This window comes from Adiantum capillus-veneris, chromosome 13 (genome assembly GCF_014529385.1).
Source record: "Adiantum capillus-veneris isolate H3 chromosome 13, ASM1452938v2, whole genome shotgun sequence".
Lineage (NCBI taxonomy): Eukaryota > Viridiplantae > Streptophyta > Polypodiopsida > Polypodiales > Pteridaceae > Adiantum > Adiantum capillus-veneris.
Window position 1 is genome coordinate 6,944,512 of NC_140943.1, and position 22,038 is coordinate 6,966,549.

The 22,038-nt window shown below is 43.1% G+C and overlaps 1 protein-coding gene across 4 annotated transcripts; it reads right to left on the reverse strand.

The window, feature by feature from the left end:
* Window positions 1-13,427: 13,427 nt before the first annotated feature.
* LOC147443559 (uncharacterized) lies at window positions 13,428-19,676 on the reverse strand. Of its 4 annotated transcripts, XM_086526375.1 has the most exons (7): window positions 19,114-19,676; window positions 17,610-17,738; window positions 17,394-17,505; window positions 17,055-17,116; window positions 15,880-16,080; window positions 14,168-15,799; window positions 13,428-14,052 (listed from the first exon to the last, which is right to left on the reverse strand). In XM_086526375.1, the coding sequence occupies exons 1-7, from the start codon at window positions 19,144-19,146 to the stop codon at window positions 13,708-13,710; spliced, it is 2,514 nt and encodes an 837-aa protein (XP_086382501.1). In that variant the 5' UTR covers window positions 19,147-19,676; the 3' UTR covers window positions 13,428-13,707. The 4 variants fall into 4 exon arrangements, with proteins under 4 accessions (XP_086382501.1, XP_086382502.1, XP_086382503.1 ...); XM_086526376.1 differs by lacking the exon at window positions 19,114-19,676 and having other exon boundaries at window positions 15,880-16,135; XM_086526377.1 differs by lacking the exons at window positions 17,055-17,116; window positions 19,114-19,676.
* Between the last annotated feature and the right edge of the window lie 2,362 nt (window positions 19,677-22,038).

Sequence of the window (22,038 nt, forward strand, 5' to 3'; positions counted from 1 at the left end):
TTCTGTGAACATTGTCTGTATGGTAAGCAAACACAGCAGCCACATAAGCATAGAAGCAGTAGAAGAGATACACAGTTGGCACTTGTTCATAGTGATTTGTGTGGACCTATGCCTAACCTATCTCTAGGGGGAGCTTCTTACTTTATGACATTTATAGATGATTACTCGAGGAAAGTATGGGTTTACTTTCTCAAGCACAAGGATGAAGCGTTTAGTGTTTTCAAAACGTTTGTGACACTTGTGGAGAATTAGAGTGGCAAGAAGCTTAAATGCTTACGCACTGATAATGGTGGAGAGTATGTTTCAAAGGCCTTTCAGGACTTTTGTGAGTCAAAAGGTATAAAACATGAAATTACTGCTCCTTACAATCCTCCTCAAAATGGTGTTGCTGAGAGGATGAATAGGACCATACAAGAGAAGGTCAGAAGTATGTTGTCTAATGCACAACTGGCAAATGGGTTTTGGGCTGAAGCTGTATCAACAGCTGTTCATCTTGTAAATAGATCTCCTAGCAAGGTTTTGTAGAAGGATTCAGTGCCAGAGATGGTATGGTCAGGCAAAATGCCCTCATACAAGCATCTCAGAGTCTTTGGCTGTGAGGCATATACTCACGTTCCAAAGGAATTTAGGAACAAACTTGAGCCAAAGAGTAGAAAGTGCATCTTTCTAGGCTATGGTAATTCTGGTGAGATGGGGTACAGACTTTGGGATCCTGAATCCAGAGAGGTTGTCCGCAGCAATGATGTTCACTTTAATGAATCCAAATATCATTCTAAACCAGAGAGGGTTGAGGAGATTAGAAGAGTTGTCTTCCAAGAAGATGGACCTGCACGTGCAAGACAAAATGTCAGGGCTCAAGAGGAGCAAGGACAGGATAGAGTGGAACTACAGGTTGTGGCTGAGCCTCAGCCACCTATTGTTCGTAGATCTGGACGTGTCACGCGACCTCCTGATAGGTTTGTTCCATCTATGAACTATGTCATGTTGACTGATTGAAATGAGCCTTCATGTTACAAGGAAGCAGTGCAAACGAAGGACTCCGGGAATTGGCAATTGGCCATGCAGTCAGAGATGACAGCTCTGCATAAAAACCAGACATGGAAGCTAGTTAAATTACCACGGGGCAAAAAGGCTATACCCTGTAAATGGGTTTACAGGTATAAGATCACCGCTCATGATAGTCAGCCAAAGTACAAAGCAAGGCTTGTTGCCAAGGGCTTTAAGCAAGAACAAGGCATTGACTTTGATGAAGTCTTCTCTCCGGTGGTCAAGATGACTACATTGAGATGCTTTCTTGCATTGGTTGCCATATTAGATTTGGTGTTGCACCAAATGGATGTCAAGACAGCGTTCTTGCATGGTGATTTAGATGTGGAAATTTACATGCAGCAGCCAGAAGGGTTTGTTGAGAAAGGCAAGGAAGATTGGGTATGCCAGTTGTTAAAGAGTCTTTATGGCTTAAAAAAATCATCGAGGGCATGGTACCATAAATTCCACAAGTTTATGCTTTCTCAAGGCTACAAACGTAGTGAGTTCGATCACTGTCTATATACAAAGAAGGCTAAGGATGGCAGTTGGTTGATCCTTATTTTGTATGTGGATGACATGTTGATTGCTGGCAAGCACTTGGAAGAAATTTCAGCTTTGAAGTCAAAGATGGCAAAATCGTTTGACATGAAAGACATGGGTGAGGCAAGTCATATACTTGGTATGCGCATTGAGAGAGACATATCAAAGAAGTTGATTTGGTTATCTCAAACAGAGTATATTGACAAGGTTTTGCAACGTTTCAATATGGAGAAGGGAAAGGCACTGAGTGTTCCATTGCCACCATATGTGAAACTTAGCAAACAAGATTGTCCTGTGTCTGAGGAAGAACAGGCTGAAATGGATAAGATTCCATATGCGTCTGCAGTGGGTAGTTTGATGTATGCAATGATTGCTACTCGCCCAGACATTGCATTTGCAGTGGGAGTAGTAAGTCGATACATGTCAAACCCAGGCAAGAAACATTGGGAGGCAGTGAAAGGAATATTGAGATACCTGAAAGCTACAAAGAGTATGCGTATATGCTATGGGAGTCAGGAGCTAAGTGTAAAGGGTTTTACAGACTCAGATTATGCAGGTGACTTAGACAACCGAAGGTCTACGTCAGGGTATGTCTTTACATTGGCTGGTGGAGCAGTATCATGGCGTTCTAGATTACAAGATTGTGTTACTCAGTCTACTACAGAGGCTGAATATGTTGCAGCATCAGAGGCATGCAAAGAATCAATTTGGCTTAAGCGACTAGTAACAGATTTGGGAATCAAAGAAGAGATGCCTATGTTATATTGTGATAGTCAAAGTGCTATACAATTGGCTCGCAATCCAGTTTATCACTCAAAGACAAAGCATGTGGATGTGAAGTATCATTTCATCAGGGAAATGCTCGAGGATAAGCAACTTCAGCTTGTCAAAGTTCACACCACAGAAAATCCTGCTCCAACCCAAATTATTTTCTCATATTAAATTGATCCCTCAATGTGGGATAATAAACGGGAACAAGGGTTAAGATATAGACATGTGCTTATAGATCTATCTCAACACGGGGCCAATGGTAAAGGGGCCCAAATGAGAGATGGAGCAAGGCTACGAATGGAGTTTAGAATACCTTAGGGTTAGCTTCATTAAAGACCTCCAAAGGTTAGTGTTTAAAGTCCTTTGACCTAAGTTAGGGCTGAGCTTGAGGTGGGAACCCGGCCCAAGCTTGAGGTGCTTGTCTTGCTTGAGGTGCTTGTCATGCTTGAGGTACTTGTCGTGCTTGATTAAGGTGCTTGAGGTGCTTGTTTTGCTGGATAATTAAGGTGCTTTGTTGTGCTTGCTTGTGGGAACACCCCCAAGCTAGAAGTGCTTTGTCATGCTTGATGAGTGAGGTGCTTGAGCACCAAAAATCAAAGTGATCCCTACATAAGAGAGGCGAGCCCATATTGTAGGGGCTAGTGAGAGAATACACACACACACACACACACACACACACACACACTCAAGGTAACCACAAGCCTTAAGAGGCAACAAGGACACATGTCAAGCTCCTACCCATGCTACCTTCATGAGGTGCTTGAATCCTATTGACCAGGCTTAAAAGGGGTCCAATGATAAATTACTTGAATTAACTAATTGTTTTTGCATTTATCAAGTCCTCTCTCTCAAAGCAGAAAAGGGGACACTTGTCCCAAGACTACCCCTATTGCTAGAAATGGACGAAGCTTGTGATTAGCTAGGCTTGGCATGAGCCAATGAGCTTCAAGCATGAGCTAGAAGAGGAGGTTGACCAAAGCAAGAAGAGGCCTTGCTTGCAGGGTATACTCACCCACACACACTCACACACACTCTCAGTGTGTGCTATGCAAAGTTCAAGAGCTCCATCTCCTTCTCCAAGATCCTTGAGAAGTTGAGAGCCTACCCCAACACTCTTGGTTATGGAGTGCAAATCCAACCAAGAGCCATGCTTCAATGCTTAAGCTTGCCATCTTCTCCATCTTCATTACTATGCTATTATGTATGCTAGCAAGAAGAGTTATGATAAGTGAGCAACTAATTCTTTCTCCTATGAAATGTTTCTTCTTCCTCTTCCCTACTCTCATTCCCTACTAGCTCTCTCCACCTTCGAGGGTGTTTGAGGTCTTGGGACTGAGTCTTTGAATAGTTTAAGCTTTCTTCAAAGTTTACGGTATGCTTGTGATGCATGAAGCTTTCCATATTCATTGCATCACCTAGGTCACAAAGAACACAAAGATTTTATTGTAACAAGTCTCTCTTGATGGGAGAAATTATAATACAAATGCCTATTGGAGGGGGGACTGGCTCCACATAAATCCAGTCCTCAACTCTTGTCATGTTCTCTAAATTCTCTCTCTTGCAAAAGTATTGTTCATGCCAAGTTAACTATTTGCTATGATTATGTTGCTATCTTCAATTATGTTCATCCGCTATACTCACAAAGTAATTACTTAAAAGTATTCTCATTAATTTCCGCTACTCTTAATTAATAGGCCAACTCCATTACATTGGTAACAGAGCATTTGGTTTCTCTTTTCTTGCTTAAGAAGAGAGGTCCTTAAGTAGCCTATAAATGGTTGGTTTTGTTAATTATATTAGGGTAAGTGGAACTAGGATCGATTATCGGTTTTGCTGAGCCCACTATGTGGGATATGGTGCACACCTCGGGAGATTTGGACTTAATAATGGAGTCTTTATAGACTTTCCCACGGCTTTACCATTATTGAGCCATAAGAAGTCCAAAAGGAGCTAGACCTCAGCAACTTTGCTATGTTAGACTTACTTCACTACTTTCTATAATTAACCACTTCGAGCCGTGGGTGTAGCTACTTAAGAGCCAATTTTCAAGGGCTAAGAGGAGTGGCAACTAAGGTTTTTAATTGTCAAATCATACACTAAGTACATACATAAATTTTGTTAACATGGCTCACAATAATCAAGAGAGTAGAATGAGCATTGATAGCTTTGATTTTGCACATGAAGGTGCTAATGATGATGCCCCCATGTTTGTGAATTATCTCGTTACTAGGTTGCAGCAAGCTATGGGCAACCTTGCTCTGCAAGTCGAAGTTACTCAACAACTTCGCGCTTATGAAATTTCTCTTCCTCTCTAAGAGGAGAGAGAGCTTAGGAGGACTCTTGAAGAGACCCCCAAAAGAAGACTGTCTCCCATACGAGAGGACGAATCCAAAGAGCAAGAAAGCAATAAAAGTTTAAGTTCCTCTGAAGATGTAGCTCCACGAAGATGGCGGTCTAGACGATCGCCCACTCCTCCCAAGAGGAAAGATCAACACACCGTCCTTCTCCTTGTCATTCCGAAAAGGAAGAGAGGAAATAAAGGAAGAAAAATGCTAGGAAGAGGTCACTCTCCTCTCCTTCTTCTTCACCTTCCTCCTCTTCCGATGAAAGCTATGGCTATTCTCCTAGAGAATACAAGAGGGGAGGACATTCTCCTATGCTAGGAATATGTCACCCTCCTCTCCTTCTTCTTCACCTTCCTCCTCTTCCGATGAAAGCTATGGCTATTCTCCTAGAGAATACAAGAGGGGAGGACATCGCAAATCATACCCTGCATGGCGAAGGTCACAAAAGCTAAAGAAGTTCAAGGAGGGAGGAAAGAGTATCTCTTTCCTCACCTATGATGGCACCTTTAGTGCTACTGACAAAGTGTTGGCCTTCATCCAACAATTTGACGCGGCTTTTGGAGACGAGGGCTTCACAGATTCCTCCAAGCTACACCATATAGCTATGCACTTCCAAAAATCAGCTCGTCAATGGTGGGCTAGCCTTCGTGGCAACTGCGAAGCCCCAAAAACATGGAAAACTCTATGAGTTTCCATTATGAAGCAATTCCTTGCAAGTGATGCAAAGGACAAAGTGCTTACCGAATGGTACAGCTTGAAGCTTCTGTTCATGAGTCTATCCACAAGTATGTAGACAAGTTTTGAGATTTACATCTCAAGGCTACTGTCTTTCACAAGATAGACTTTGCTGAGCAAAAGCAACAATTCTATGTGGGATTACCTGAAGAGATGGTCGAATACATCAACTCTCAACGGCCTGGTTCTATCAGCGAAGTAATCCATCACACCGTGGTTGCTTCACGCATCAATTTCCATCAAGGGGCTAGACGGAATGTCAAGCCCATGGAAAACAAAGACAAAAATGATGTAAAGGAAAAAACCAATGTTCAAAATTCTTTCCAAGGCACTTCCAACAACAACAACAACAATTGGTCCAAGGAGAAGGGAGTTTACAAAGGCAAAAACAAACTCTCTCCTAAAGAGCTTGAAGTTTTTCACAAGGACCATAAATGTTTCAAGTGTGGGGAGCAAGGACATGGCTATCGTTCTTGCCCCAAAAAGAATGCTCGCAGTGACACTCGTAGGGCTTCCACCATCGAAGCTCCAAAAGAGGATGCTCATTGCAAAGGATCATCACTTTCCTATGCTTGCGGAAAGGTAAGAGAGCATGATTCCTTCATCTTGTTTGACCCTGGCTCTACTCACAACTTCATATCAATGGAGTTGGCCACCAAGTTGGGCATTGAAGCTTTCGAGATGGGAGATATGGTAATGCCTGACACAAACTTCAAGGGACAACAAGCGTCCATTACTCCCTTGATTGGGAAGTTGAGGCTTCATGTCCAAAGCTATGTCAACAAGGAAGACTTTTTCATCCCTCCTCTCCAACATGAGGATGCTATCCTAGGGGCGCCATGGTTTGATCGCATGGCTGCCAATATGAAGTTCCTTGAAAGGAGAATCTACTTCACCTACATGGGAAAGAACATGCATAGATGTACCATTCCACTTGTAAATTCTCCTGCTTTTGATAAATCAATGAAGAGCTCAGTTTCTCTGTACATGATTTTTGTCAAAGTGTCTCTAAAAGATCCTAATGTTTCATCAAATGTAAATGGTATGAATCAAGAGTTAGACTTGTCTAATTTTTAAAAAGGATTTCAAGATGTGTTCATCGATGATATCCCTATGGACTTACCTCCAAAACGAGGGGATGATGGCCATCGCATTGAGCTCCTTCCAGGAAGCTCACCGCCTAACAAGCCTCCTTATCGAGTCTCTCAAGCTCAACAAGAGGAGATCATGAGGCAAGTACAGGAATCGGTAGACAAAGGGATGATGAGGCCTAGTTCCTCTCCCTTTTGTTCTCCAGTTCTTTTAGTGCAAAAGAAAGATGGTACATATCGTATGTGTGTGGAATATCGAGCCTAAACCATATCACTATCAAAAACAGATTCCCGTGCCTTGGGTAGAAGATTACAAGGCTCTACCTACTTCAGTAGGATTGAACTTAAGAGTGGCTATCATCAAATAAGGATAGTGGATGAAGATATCCTAAAGACTGCGTTTCGCACAACGTTTGGTCTTTATGAATATCTAGTCATGCCTTTTGGCTTGACTAATGCACCAGCTACGTTCAATTGTCTAATGGAGAAAACTTTTAGACCTTACCGCAAAATTCACTGGAGTGTTCTTTGATGATATCATCATCTACTCCAAGTCTTTGGAGGAACATAAGCAACATCTCCAATTGATTTTTTAAGCATTGAGGGAGAATAAGCTTTTTCTCAACCAAAAGAAAAGTGAATTTTTTCTTCAAGAGATTCAATATCTAGGTCATATTATTTCTCAAGATGGTATTTGTATGGATCCATCAAAGTTAGAGGTAATAAAAGCATGGCCTAACCCAAGGAATCTACATGAGCTAAGAAGCTTTATTGGTATGTGTGCATACTATAGACGCTTCATAGAAAAATTCTCTCAAGTAGCAGGACCACTACATGACTTAACTAAGAAGAACGTTAAGTATGTATGGACAGCTAATAGCAAAATGCTTTTGACAAGCTCAAGGAGAAGCTTACCTCTCAACCACTCCTCATGCTTCCCGATCTCTCAAAACCATTTGAGGTCCAATGTGATGCTTGTGGTGACTGCCTTGGAGCAGTTTTGCTTCAAGAAGGGCATGCCATAGCATATGAGAGCCGAAGGCTCAATACAGATGAACGAGTCTTGGGCATTTATGAGAAAGAGCTTTTAGCTGTTCTACATGTCCTAAACACATAGAATCACTACTTATTGGGGACTCCATTCATTCTACGAACCGACCACCAAAGTCTCAAGTATTTCATGACGCAAACCAAGCTCTCCGGCAAACAAATGAGGAAGGAAAATTTTCTTTCGCAATTTAATTTCCATATTGCTCACATTGCTGGTAAGCATAATCAAGTGGCCGATGCACTTTCATGACGACCAAAAGTTAATGCGGTGTCTATAGCTACTCACAATGATCTATCCTCTATGATAGATGAGTATGCTATTGATCCTGATTTTAGAGACATAATGTCATCCCTTGCTTTGGGGAAGAAAGAGGAACTGTTCACCTTACATGATGGTTATCTTCTCCATGGCAATAGGCTATGTGTTACCCATTCGCTTTGTGAGAAAGTTATGTATGAATCCCATGCTCCTCTCTATGGGGGGCATAGAGGTATTCAACCTACTCTCAGAGGAGTAGAGACATACTTATATTGACCTACCATGAAAGTGGACATACAAGAGTATGTTTCAAAATGTGTAGTATGCCAAAAGACCAAATATGATAGAGGGAAGAAACCTGGATTTACTCCAGCCATTGTCTATCCCAAATTCACTATAGGAGAGTATATCCATGGATTTCATCGTTGGATTGTCCAAGTCTATCCATGGAAATACGGGAATATGGACAATAGTCGACAGGTTTAGCAAGCATGCACACGTTATTCATGTCAAAAAGACTATTAAGGCATACCAAATGGCAACTCTCTTCATATCACAGATTTTCAAATACCATGGATTACCAACACCCATCGTGTCAGATAGAGATCCTAGAATGACCAGTAATTTCTCGAAAGGTCTCTTTAGAAATCTAGGAACAAGATTGAATTTCTTTTCGGCCTATCATCCACAAACGGATGGCCAAAGTGAGATAGCCAATCTTACGATACTCGATCTACTCAAAGACTTATGTTACCGAAGTAGATCAACGCTCACAATGAAAAAAGTACTTACCATGTGTAGAGTATGCCTACAATAATACTATACATATTTCTATGAAAAAAGCACCTTTTGAAATCATTGAGGGAAGACCTAGAAGTCCCTTGCTACTCAAAGTACACGGGAAGATCTTCGCCACTGATGAATATAGCCGTGACCTACAAGAATCTTTTCAAAAGATTAAGGAGGCTATATCCATCTCTCAACAAAGGCAAAAAACTGTTGCTGACAAGTACATAAGAGTTTTAATATTCAAAGAAAATGATTGGGTCTTGCTTAAGTTTCCTAAGGCTCGATTAAGGCAAACCATGGGCAAAAATCCTACGGGCCATCAAAAGTATTATGCTAAGCTAGCAAAAAGATACTATGGTCCTTTCCAAATCTTGAAGCCCGTCAATGAGATGGCTTACCAACTCAAGTTGCCCAACCATTGACTCATACACAATGCCTTTCATGTGAGCCTACTTAAGCCCTACAAAGGAGAGCCACCAAGTGAACCAATTATCGAAGCCCCTCCCGAACTTGAAGGCCAAGAAGAGGTACTACAACCTGAAGCTATTCTTCGGCATGAAGACAAGGTACTACAACATGGTAAGATTATCCGACGGTATCTTATTAAGTTCAAAAATTATCCTTTTGAAGATGCTAGATGGATGCAAGGAATACAACTTAAGGATAGTATGAACCTTGTCAATGCTTACAATGCTACATTAAAGTAAGCAAATGTACAAATTTCTTTTAAATGACCATTGTTTTTGTCTTATAAGACTAGCTCTTTTTTTTCTAATTGTGCACAAATTTAAATAGTATGCATGCTTAGAATCATGTTTATGATGACGACGTCTCTCAAACACGAAGTAGAATTTGTCACTCTACTTTGGGAGAATGAAATGGACTAAAGAGCAGACATGCTTGCGGCAACTATGTCTCCCAAGCACCAAATGGATTAGTCTTCCATCATTGGAAAGATGTCGTTGGGAAAAAAGGGATCCTCTAGTCGCTAAGTAAGATTTAAGGCTTTATCTCTTCTACCTCAAAGTCGAGGACGACTATGATTTCAAGAGAGAGATAATGTCATAAAATCTCATATCTAACCAACCCAAATGATTTTCTCATATTAAACTGATTCCTTAATGTGGGAGAATAAACGGGAACAAGGGTTAAGATGTAGACATGTGCTTATAGATCTATATCAACACGGGGCCAATGGTAAAGGGACCCAAATGAGAGATGGTCTATCAAAGAGCAAGGCTACCAATGGAGCTTAGAAGACCTTAGGGTTAGCTTCATTAAAGACCTCCAAAGATTAGTGTTTAATGTCCTTTGACCTAAGTTAGGGCGGGAACCCCCGACCCAAGATCAAGGTGCTTGTCCTGCTTGAGGTGCTTGTCATGCTTGAGGTACTTGTTGTGCTTGATTAAGGTGCTTGAGGTACTTGTCCTGATGGATGATTAAGGTGCTTGAGGTGCTTGTCCCAATGGATGATTAAGGTGCTTGAGGTGCTTTGTTGTGCTTGCTTGAGATGCTTATGGGAACATACCCAAGCTAGAAGTGCTTTGTCATGCTTGATCAGTAAGGTGCTTGAGCACCAAAAGTCAAAGCAATCTCTACATAAGACGGAGCGAGCCCATATTGTAGGGGCTAGTGAGAGAACACACACACACACACACATACACACACACACACACACACACACACACACTCTCAAGGTAACCCCAAGCCTTAAGAGGCAGCAAGGACACATTTCAAGCTCCTACCCATGTTACCTTCATGAGGTGCTTGAATCCTATTGGCCAGGTTTAAAAGGGGTCCAATGATAAATTACTTGAATTAACTAATTGCTTTTGAATTTATCAAGTCCTCTCTCTCAAAGAGGAAAGGGGGACACTTGTTCCAAGAGTTGCTAGAAATAGCCCAAGATTGCCATCTCCTTCTCCAAACTCCTTGAGAAGTTGAGGGCCTACACCAACATTCTTGGCTATGGAGTGCAAATCCAACCAAGAGCCATGCTTCAATGCTTAAGCTTGCCATCTTCTCCATCCTCATTACTATGCTATTATGTATGCTAGCAAGAAGAGTTATGATAAGTGAGGAACTAATTCTTTCTCCTATAAAATGTTTCTTCTTCCACTTCCCTACCCTCTTTCCCTGCTAGCTCTCTCCACCTTCGAAGGTGTTTGAGGTCTTGGGACTGAGGCTTTGAATAGTTTAAGCTTTCTTCAAAGTTTACGTTATACTTCTGATGCATGAAGCTTTCCATATTCATTGCATCACCTAGGTCACAAAGAACACAAAGATTGTATTGTAACAAGTCTCTCTTGATGGGAGAAATCATAATACAAATGCCTATTGGAGGGGGGACCGGCTCCACATAAATCCAGTCCTCAACTGTTGTCATGTTCTCTAAATTCTCTTGCAAATGTATTGTTCATGCCAAGTTAACAAATTGCTATGATTATGTGCTATCTTCAATTATGTTCACCCGCTATGCTCACAAAGTAATTTCTTGAACATATTCTCATTAATTTCCGCTACTCTCAGGTTAATAGGCCAATTCCATTAGAAGAAAGGTCCGAAACCTACTCTGAACAGGCAGTGGAAGCGACCACGTATCTCGTAATTTACGCCGAGCAATGACATGTGTAGTGCAACTTTGTCTCTGGCTCTAAGTTACATAGGTGACATCCTACCCCTACTGACAGCCCTCGAAATTGGCAAGTCTCGATCTGAAGCTGATGTGAGGATGTGTGTATCTGCCCAATAGTGCATCTTATCCCAATGCGTATCCATGTATGCAAGCCTAGTCACAAAGCCGTCCTTCGTGAATTGGAGAGAGAGAGAGAGAGAGAGAGAGAGAGAGAGAGAGTTCACGTGTAATTCTTAGGTTAAGGATCTTGTTTTGATTCTTAAAGATATGTAAACCTACTAGAAAAATGTCTTGGTTTGCTTCTCGGAGTGAAGTCCATGACTTGGAGAACTTTGATTGTAAAATGTGTACACCATCGCTATCGAAAGAAGCGAATGGACGCGCTATCTCTCTCTCTCTCTCTCTCTCTCTCTCTCTCTCTCTCAAGTTGTAGCTCGAACTAGGCCTATGTTTTGCTCTATGTTTTCTTGTTTGATGTGGGTTCCACCTTTATACATGGGTAGGCCTCGTGATTTTATCACTTGTTTGGACTACAGAATGTATTAGGGTAAAGGGGCCAACTTAAGGCCACCTAAGAGGAAACACACACACTCCGAAAAGCACGCTAAACAGAATCGAATGCTTAAACGCTCAAATGAAGATCGAGATTGTCTTTACCAACAGCAAAAATCTGAAATCAAGTTGCATTTATACAAGCGAAAAACGCCCGCACAACATGTTTTATGTGTGTAAAAAATGGGTGTAAATAAGAAACCAAAATAGGGGAGCATTTAGAGCCATTGTGCCAACAAGGCTTGAACTCAAGATCTAATGGCCACATTGCAAATTGGCTATTTTGTCCACCCCAACTCACCCATTTGTGTCTCACTTCTAGCACAACGAGAGGCACGGCAAGCCAGGCAGCGAGGATGAGGGAGAAATGGGCTACTGCTATCATCAGGAATTTTGAGCACAACAGCGCTGATGACCCAAGGATCCATGGTGCAGAAGGTGCCAACTAGGAGAGAAGCAGGCAAGAAGAGCAGGCGTACTACGAGTGAGTGCCCCATTTGGACAGCGATTTCAGCCGTCGATAGCAGTGGGGAAGGTTAGCCTTGAGCTACACCAGCCAGCCAACATGCTCCGACCACAAAAAGGTGTTGCCACGTCAACATGGGCACCTGGCTGGAGCAGTTGTGCTCATTACAAGAGCAACAGATTAGGTACTAGAAGGGCAAAGCATACATCGAGAAGCAAATCATTTGAGAGCTGTTGGGCATAACAATATCGAGAAGAAACAGTGAGGCCTGTGACAACTGAGGAGAGCATAATTAACTACTCACCAGTGATGGACACAAGTTCACTAGCGGAGGAGTATCCAGCACTACTTGGGCATAATCTTGAAGGTTGGATCTCATTTCTTTCATCTGACAGTGACATAATGCAACATGTTCAAGAAGCATAGATTACTGGCGCCTAAACACATCTGCTCAAGAACAACCACGTCACGCGAGCTTTTACAATCGAATTCAACTTTTTGAGCCAATACCCTATCCTTGATATTTCACATCAGAACAACAAGAGAGAGATGAGAAACCCAAGCGGACTCATCAACGACTTGTTATGCTCCCACAAGTGCACCTCACTTGGCATACATGTTCACCAGCATCCCACCTAAGTACTAAGTAACCCACTATCTCCTACAATCTTGATACTGTGTACCTACAAACAGGGTGCACGAGGAGCCAATTTTTTTGCAGGTTTATAACAGGCAAACTCCAACGCAGATAGAGACCGAGAGCGAGAGCTGATCAAAGGCTGCTACACATCCTCAGTTGCTCTGACTCTGAGGCTCATTATAAGGCAGAGGTGCTCCAACGCAGATAGAGACCGAGAGCGAGAGCTGATCAAAGGCTGCTACACATCCTCAGTTGCTCTGACTCTGAGGCTCATTATAAGGCAGAGGTGCTCCTGCATTGTTTTTTTTGTTCTTGCCGATATGACATTTGAGGGTCCCTGTTTGTATGATTGTAAGCTGACCTTATGCATCCCTTCCCTGGGACGAGTGAGGCTTGTTTAGACAGGCCAAAAAGATCTTGACGCCCACGCCCACCTCTGAGTCACCCTTAAGGCTTAAGCCGCAGACGTCACGACTCGCAATGGTGGGCCACTACATCACGAGGGCATCAGGAAGAAAAGATAAATTGACTGAGAGGCAATCCACAAAAATGGAGCCGACTTTGCATTAATTACAACTTTTACAGTATTCCAGCTCTTAAAATACAAGATGATGTGCATGTTAAGGTTGATCAACAACCCTCTCTCACATCATAATCTGATGGATGTCAGGGCCTTGCTACTCCACCAAATACATGGAGGGAGCGTTTAACTCCTGCCGCACCCGAACTCAGCTCACATTGTGGTTGTTGTGTGTGTGTGTGGTTTGCATACAAAGAGCGGTGATGCTCCATTCTGACAATTTCTCTAAAGGGAAGCCGGTTGAACAAGTTTCAATGGCTCTGGGCACACAAGCCTCCTGTATGGAACGAATCCGGAGCTTGAACTAACTGTAAAACCCTTGCTAATTACCTCAGATTTCCCACCAAACCCCTGGAATTCATTGCCCATTTCCAAATTTGCTGCATTGTTAAAACTGTCACCTTCCCTGATTATATTCTCTCGAGGAACTCTAAACTGTATACAATCATACACCTTCGACTCGTTCTTGGACACGGTTGGCCTGGATACATGCTCATCTCCATCCTCAGCAGATGTGAATATCTGAGGCAGTAATTTGGATGTAAACAAAGCTTGGAAAGCCTTCCGACCCTGCAGACAAGTGGTATCCATTATATCTACCTCGCACTTCACTCTTAACCAAATTATAGGTATGACTACCAGACACCAAGAGGATAATGCAGCATATGCCTTCCCAGTTCATTACCTCTTGAGAGACCTCCTTTCGAAGCTCCATCTCATGAGCACAGCTTTTCAACCGCTTGGAATCATTGCCGAGCCTTGAATCCCTTGGCTGATGCTTTCTGCTCTTCTCAGCATGCTTCAGTCTTAGCTTAGGCAAATCAGCTCTGTTGGTGACACATAGCTGACAAGAAGTTTGAAATGCTCCACTGCCATCATTGTCCCCAGAAAGGGTGAAGCAATCCCTTTTCTTGGACTCAATAATGCTCGGAGCATCCCACTCACCAGATTGACACCTGACTGCTGGAGTATTTGATCCACTTGATGAACCCTCCCCTTGTTTCTTGCCCTGATCTTCAAATTCATCAGACGAGCTGTATGCATTCTGCAGTGAATTGGGACTAGTCCTCATTTCTGTGTCACTACCCTGTGTAGAGAGCTTCACTGGCATAAATTCCACTTCCCCATCAAGCTGGCTGACAGAATTTGGAAAAACCTTTGCAAATCTAGATGCTTCTGTTAAGCAGGATGTTTCGAATCTGCTACCCGTTTGGGCAGAATTGTTGGTCTTTGTGCAGTCCTTGGTCTCATCATCGGTGATACCAGCAGCTGGGTTACAAATTTCAGTTACCTCAGCTGGTGCTTTTAAGCCTGTCTCAGGTTCCCCTCCTTGAGATTGAGTTTCCCTTAAAACCTTAACCATCGTCTCACCTGACGGTAATAGGGCAATGTCTGAGTCTACCCCTTGCTGTACTGCATCCATCGCGAGGGGTGTATCCACTGTGAGGGGAAAATTTACTGGAGGAATGAATGTGCCATAAGGCCACCATGGCGATGGTACAGACGGTAGCAGAAACTCATTAGTATTAACTATTGCAGTTTCAACCATGTCTGTGCCTCCTGGATTTGAAGCTTTCCAGCCTGCTGCTGCAGCTGCTGCCATGGCTGCAGTATATGCTGCATAGTTCACTGCTGATGCCTGTATAAAATGCCAGTAACTCAAGGAATTGCTGGTGGGTCCATCCGCAGCACCACTAGCTGGGATTGGAGGAATTGAGATGCCACTGTGGTAGTGGAAGAAGTTATTCATCCAGTTTTGTAATGCAGGATTCATCGAATGAGAATAGTGTACATCTACTTTCTCACCCTCTTTCATACCAGCAGCCATTAGACCACTTTCCAACTTCCCAAAATCTGGATCGTGACTAACCTTGCAATCTCTATCACAGGAAGTGACGCAATCTGCAGCCTCAGTATTAACAACTGCAAAATCGTGCCCACAACTCCTTCTGAGCAATTCACCTGTACCCCCGGATTGAGTTGCTCCAGAACAGGGGCCATCTCCGTCCATGTTTGCAGGTGATTGAGGCAAACTTTCAACACTCGGATTCCTAACCTTTACAAAGGGAGAGAAACCCACAATCTGTTTTGGTTCAGCTACATAACTTTGTTTGGGAACATCAGCATTGTCCTCACTAACAAAGCGATCGTAGCTGGTGCAATCATGAAAGCCGCCTGCCTTGTTGGTTTTTGGAACGGACACTGTTTTACCAAAAATCTTCACACTTCCCTGCGATCTAAAAAATTGCCCTCCAGCTACTGGACTTCCAATGGCAGCTGGCCCTCCTCGACCCATGCAAGGATTGAAAGATCCAAACTTTCGATAGGAAACATCAAAACATTAGAAAACTTCCAAGTTGCATAGAAACCCAAATGTCAAAGCAAACACTCATATACCTGAAAGCCTTCCAAATGAGCTGCACCAATTCCTGCTGAAGATGAAAGCGAAGTTTCTTTGATCTCATCTTCCAACACAGGAGGGCTGCTCCCTGCTTTTTTGGGATATGGATGATTGGGTTTTCTTTTGGGGCGAGGAGGAGGTATGGCAATGTCTGGCAATTTCCCATCTGAACTTGCATTTGAAGCTTCACGTTCTAGCTGAAAGAAATGACAAAGAATAGTTTGTGCCAAAAAAAGTACCCAGAACATGATCCTGAAATAAAACAGCTGAAATAAATGACGGGAAAAACAGATACCAAATAAAGTAACATGTGCCCTAAAGCTTTGGACACACTAATTGATTTAATTGCCAGTAATCTGTGCCCTTTAATGTCCTTTAATTGCTAGTAATCCGTGCCTAAAGCTCTGAAGACGCCTTCCTTGGGCCGAGATTTGTGCTCGACCATGATGATCAAAGCTTGAAATGGTTTCTAACCGAACCTGACCTCAACATGAGGCAAAGGAAATGAACGGTCACTCTTGCAGAATATGATTTTGAAATTAAAAACAAAAAAAAAGGGAAATATAATAAAATGTCCTTTTCTTGGAGCCATCTCTATGATAGATGAGCCTCAGCTGTGTGAAGTTCGAAACAGACTCTCGATGGATGCGTTTTTTAAATGAACCATCCAAATCATATCCCAAGCAAGACATTTAGAGAAAGAGACATATTCAAATTAGACTTATAAAATGTTCAACAACTACGTATTTCCTGACACGAAATCATCTCTACCTGACAGATTGACTTTTTTGTTTAAACGATGCAACATATGAACGGCTCATAACAGTTGTAAAAATTCCAAAGGGCAATGCCATCATCATTCGTAGAGGAAATGTCCATTATTCTTTCTATACTAAGATGCCTTGTTCTCTGTATACTAAGGTGACTGGTAATTGCTTAATGGAATTGGAAGTTAGCTTTGTATCCTGCATGTTTGATGACCTCTATTTTGAGGTCGACATTTGTGCCTATTCTTCCATTTCTCTTAATTTTTGTTACATGGTAACATTTCAGAAACGATTTTCTGTTTTGTGGGTGTGGGCGTTTTTTTTTCCCTTTTTCTTTGAGGGGGCGGGGGGTTGGTTTGGACATATAAAGAAATTGCAAAAAGGAAAGTTGTTCAAACTGAAACCTTAGAAAAGAACTTCTGGGCATGACTCCGTATTTGGACAGCAGTCTTGGTACCAATATACTCTGCAGAATTTTAAACCAAAATCAACTTCCAAAGAACATAAAACGGCTGCTTTGATATGCATTGATACTCAAAGCAAACAATGAAGCAGTTCCACACACAATGCCTTGCAAAACACAAAAATGTCCTGTTATGAGTCATTACTAGCAAAGTCCTCTCTGAGGTGCTGCGTCGAAGGGAATAGATATTTGACTACTTCTACCCCCCTATAATCAATTATTATGGTTGTACTCCATCAAACCACCTACAAGCTCCACAATTCATCTAATGGGGACGTACCTTCAATACGACGCCAAGCTCGCCCATAAAGCTTCAAAGCCTCCAAAAAATTTTGATGCTCAGTTTCTGTCCACCTTTCCCTCTGTTTTGTTATAGTGTAGGGCTTCCTAACCTGAAAATGAGGGCTTCATAAGGTACTATGCAAGACAGTTTTGATCCTTTCAACATGAGTATTTGAGCTCCTTTCATACCACAAAAACAACATAATTTACTCACTTTTGCGTTGAGCTCGTCACTAGAAGAAGAGGCATCGCCATTTAGCAGTTCGGCAGGCAGAGGGCCTTTTCCATTACCTTTTCTATCTATATGCACACCCCTCCAACACTGAGAGATATCAGCAACATTCTGCACAAGTCAAGATAAAAGATAAATTAACACACAAGCAGTGGCACAAAGTATACAAGAGATCACTTATGGCCATCATACTTTTATGGTCACAAAAGTAGAATACTGAGAAAGTTAGAAAACTTCACGTTACCAAGTTATGCCGACTGAAAAATATCCCACAAAACACACGAAACTATTGCATTCTGACAGCCATCTACACATTGCGTATATGGAATGGACATGATTGATATTCAAGCCAAGGACATCTGACATGGAAAGCTGCATCCTAAAAGGACATCTATCTTACTTACCTCAAATGCATACACATATGTTTTACAGAGCATCTTGTAGCGATAACACAAGTGAGAACACTTGCAATTTTAAGCATATCCCCCTCTACAGACTCACAAACCATCTCCAATATGGAGAGCAATGTTAATATGAAGGCGATGAGGTTATTAACATCCAAATAGGTGAAGCCGAGAACCAAAACACGCAAGAAGAATTAAATTCATGCAATATAGCATCATGATTGCTAACCAACCCAAAAGGACTCCATACATCACTATACAGCAAGCCCAACAGCTTCTAAACATAACTTGGTGAAAATCCAAAGGAAGGTGGACGATTCAGAAAACATTAGTACATTTTTTAAGTCAGGCTGTAGGCTATGAGCCAGTCTGTTGAAATGACAATGCTCAAGGTCCCAAACGATGGGGGGATTAAACAAACGATCTGCTGTCTCCACCCAAGAGACCTCATCCCTAGAAAAACAATACCATAGTAAAAGTTGTTGAATTGACCAATATCCAATTGTACCTTCTCTCTGGCAAATGGTATGCCTTGGTTCACTCATGACAATGATACAAAGACCTTGTTCTGGCTATTGCGCCTTGTGCGCACATCCGACCTTATAGCCAAACAAGCAAAACTTAGCTTTTAAATCCTGTGTGAATATGTGTATATCTGTGCTGATGATGAATGTGCCTCTCACTACAAATCTATTAACCGATCTATTTAAATAATACCATATTCAGCAAGCAATCCTGCCGAGGTATTTTCGCAAGAATATGTGTGTATCGCAACCAGCATAATACCATATTCAGCAAGAAATCCTGCCGAGGTATTTTCACAAGGATATGTGTGTGTCGCAACCAGCCAGAGATCCAAAAGGTACTCCCAGCAAGACACACAGAAAAGACAAACATGTGCTAACTGCGTCAATGGACAACGCAATAGGCCTAAATCTCTTCATTTATGTGGGGCAATGCCTCAATCGTATTACAGACTTGTCAAACCAAAACGTCTAGCACCCCAGTCAATTGCAGCCATTTTGCCTTAGATTCTTTTTCTCTCTATCTCTTTCTTTTTTAATATGGTAATCAAAATGTACCTGGGGGTTAATAATCTCTGGAGCCGCACTCATGATCCTCGATTCTGCAATTAGCACGCCAGGCTATATGCCAAACAAATCTTGAGAAACAGAGACCCCCAGGTCCGACTCGAATAATTAAGGTTTTTTTCTCGAATAGCCGCTTGTTAGGAGAGTAGTCTTGAGATGCTGTGATTTGCAGCAATACAAGGATTCTTCCTCACCATACACCAAAATGGTCCAAGATTGCTTAGCTGCAGGTGCATTCTCCAGAAAACATGCCCAAAATGCTCCACCTGCGGTGTGCACCATCTACAAGCGCTCAATTGCAGCAATTGTGCGGCTAACGGAGCTCCTGCTGGTGAGGTCGGTGCGCTCTGGATCTGTATGCAATGGTGCTGTTACAAACACGGACAAGGGGGGTGGGGGGCCGAGAGAGAGAGAGAGAGAGAGAGAGAGAGAGAGAGAGAGAGGAAACTCTTGCGTTAACGTTTGCTGCAGACATGGAACCCTACACTCGTGGCAGCAGAGCAGGGGAAAGAAAAAGAGAGAGGAGGGAAAAGTGGGAGGGAGAAAAAAGAAGAGGCCTTTCTTGTGGCTAGGGTTGCTCGTGCCGCTTTCTTACGTGTCGAGCAGAGAGCTTTTGGGCCTCCTTAAAAGAGAGCCGAGATCGCAAAAAGCGACGATTCTCCACCTGTAAAATTTACTTTGCTGACTTTTTGGTTTTTTTTTTTAAAATAAATAAAAATTGGTGGCTGTCCAGCCCAGGAAATTAAATTAAGCCATTTATGAAGTTATGATGCACTGCCCTTTTTTTAATTTAGTATATTGCCACTTCGCTTTCCCCACAAAAACAGATATCAATATCATTATTTCTTTAAAATAAAAAATATCTTGGGGTGGACATTCAACCTGGTGCGCGATACATCGTAGCCAAGAAAACTTGGCCCCTCGCACCCGTCCGATCACTGGAGGTAGACGGTTCAGATCTGCGCCATTTTCTGCACTTTCCCTCTCGTGGATAGACCACTGATTGACGTGGCCATTGTGTCATACCTCGTGCTCTATGACAGCGTTTCACATGGCAGGCGCCCCCCCCCCCCCTCGCCCCCCCCCCTCGCCCCCCCCCCCCTCTCTAATTGACACCCTCAATTTTTAGAGGGGATCTACGGTTCAAAATCAGCGTCACTTGTCGGCGAAGATCACATCCCAGATGTGAAATTGATGTAAACTATATGTAAACTCGGACAAATGTGAACTAGTTGTGAACTTGCATGTAAACTAACTGTGAATTTTGCAAAGTCTATGAACTATAGTATTGTGGTGTAAACTCGACGTGAACACGGAATAAACTCGATGTGAACTAAGATCGCGGCAGGCCAAATCTACACAATATGATGCTACCATTCTACATGCTTATCAAAACGCGTGCAATAGCGTAGTGGTAACGCATTGGTCTTGGGTCGGGGAGGTGCTCTACATATTTGCATTAGCAGACAATTCGATGGACGAGAGTACGTGAGGAAGCATCACAAAAATAGGGATGGCAAGGAGATCATATAGAAGCAGGATGCAACTACAACATCGTAGGGAATAAAAGGAGTCGGCCATGGATGTCAGCTACTGTTGCCAATAGACAATGACGTCATCACACACAAAAGCACGTCTGCAACAGCAACGCTAACGTGGAGATTGACTATTGCATATGCATGCGGCGATTACCTATTCCTCAGTTCTCTGTAATATCACACGTTTGCTACAGCCAGCCAATTCTTCTACCTACCCACTCACTCTCATCCATCGCTTTTCGACGAGTTCACTAGGGTCTGCATGCTCTCCCAAGAACTCACAGCTCTTAAGAATTCGATGGTGCAATGCTCGCCACTTATCTTGGCATGTAGAGGGCGACTCCATGCAATAATCTGGCCGCCAACCAATTTTTCATCTCTCCCTCTCTCTCACTGTTGCGGCCAGTAGAGCCCATATTTTTGTGGCCTGCCAACCCACACACACACACACAAGTGGAGGTGGGCGCTACTCTCTGCAGTTCCACTGTCTCTCTCTTCTACCATACTCACAACCACCCGTGCGGCTCTAAGCTAATCATAACTGATGTTTGCCAACCTTGGCCTTTCCAACTGGCGCAAACGATAACCTCTCTCTCTCTCTCTCTCTCTCTCTCTCTCTCTCTCTGTGTGCATGCCGGACACAACAATGGCGTCCACCCGCAAGCATGCAGCCCACTTTTTTTCCCCGTGCTCTCTCTCTCTACAGACAGTAGAAACTCTTCCCCTCGTCTGTGACTGGCGCTTGGACACATGTCGCATGAGCTGGCTGCTGGCCGGTTTCTCTCTCACAGTTAACTATAGCCATTGGTTATGACTGCCCACTGACGACGAGATGGAGGGAGAAACCCTAACTTAAGAGCCTGAACCTTCGCTGGACCTTAGCCATGCAGCCCGCTCCCACCCACCTTCACATGCACTCAAACCCTCCCTCGTAAACTCTCCCTCTCTCCTCCGTCCCAAGGAAGCTCAACGTGCACCCACGTGAGAGATGGTTGACATCCTGACCAAGATGCTTGCGAGAGCGGGAAGGCACTTAGCATCACTCTCCATGTACAACAGAGCACCTATCTGTAGAGCCTCCTTTTGCAGCCTCTTCTCAGACCCTGACGAAGCCGCTGTGGGTGAAAACAATGAAGCCAAGCTCAATCAATATCACGAGCTCGTTGCCCTCATCACTGGCATATCCCATGGACTTGGTCTCGAGTTTGGTCTCGAGTTTGGCCAGTACGTCCTCTTGCTCTTCAGCTCGTAAGCTGCAGCAACCCGCCAGGTGGATGCCACAAGTTGCAACCTCTCATGCAGATCACCTTCCTCATCACCTGCCTCCACAAGCTCCCTGTCGATGGCTACCCCATCCTCTGCCTCGGGTGATCTCGCC

What these genes read in the sequence shown, in the direction of transcription:
- LOC147443559 (XM_086526375.1), bottom strand. Translation starts at nt 19,146, where the DNA reads ATGAGTGCGGCTCCAGAGATTATTAACCCCCAG. An exon ending in AGCTTGGCGTCGTATTGAAG is followed by an intron (nt 17,117 to 17,393) that starts GTACGTCCCCAT and finishes AAAATTCTGCAG; the next exon opens with AGTATATTGGTACCAAGACT. An exon ending in CCCAGAAGTTCTTTTCTAAG is followed by an intron (nt 16,081 to 17,054) that starts GTTTCAGTTTGA and finishes CATTTCTTTCAG; the next exon opens with CTAGAACGTGAAGCTTCAAA.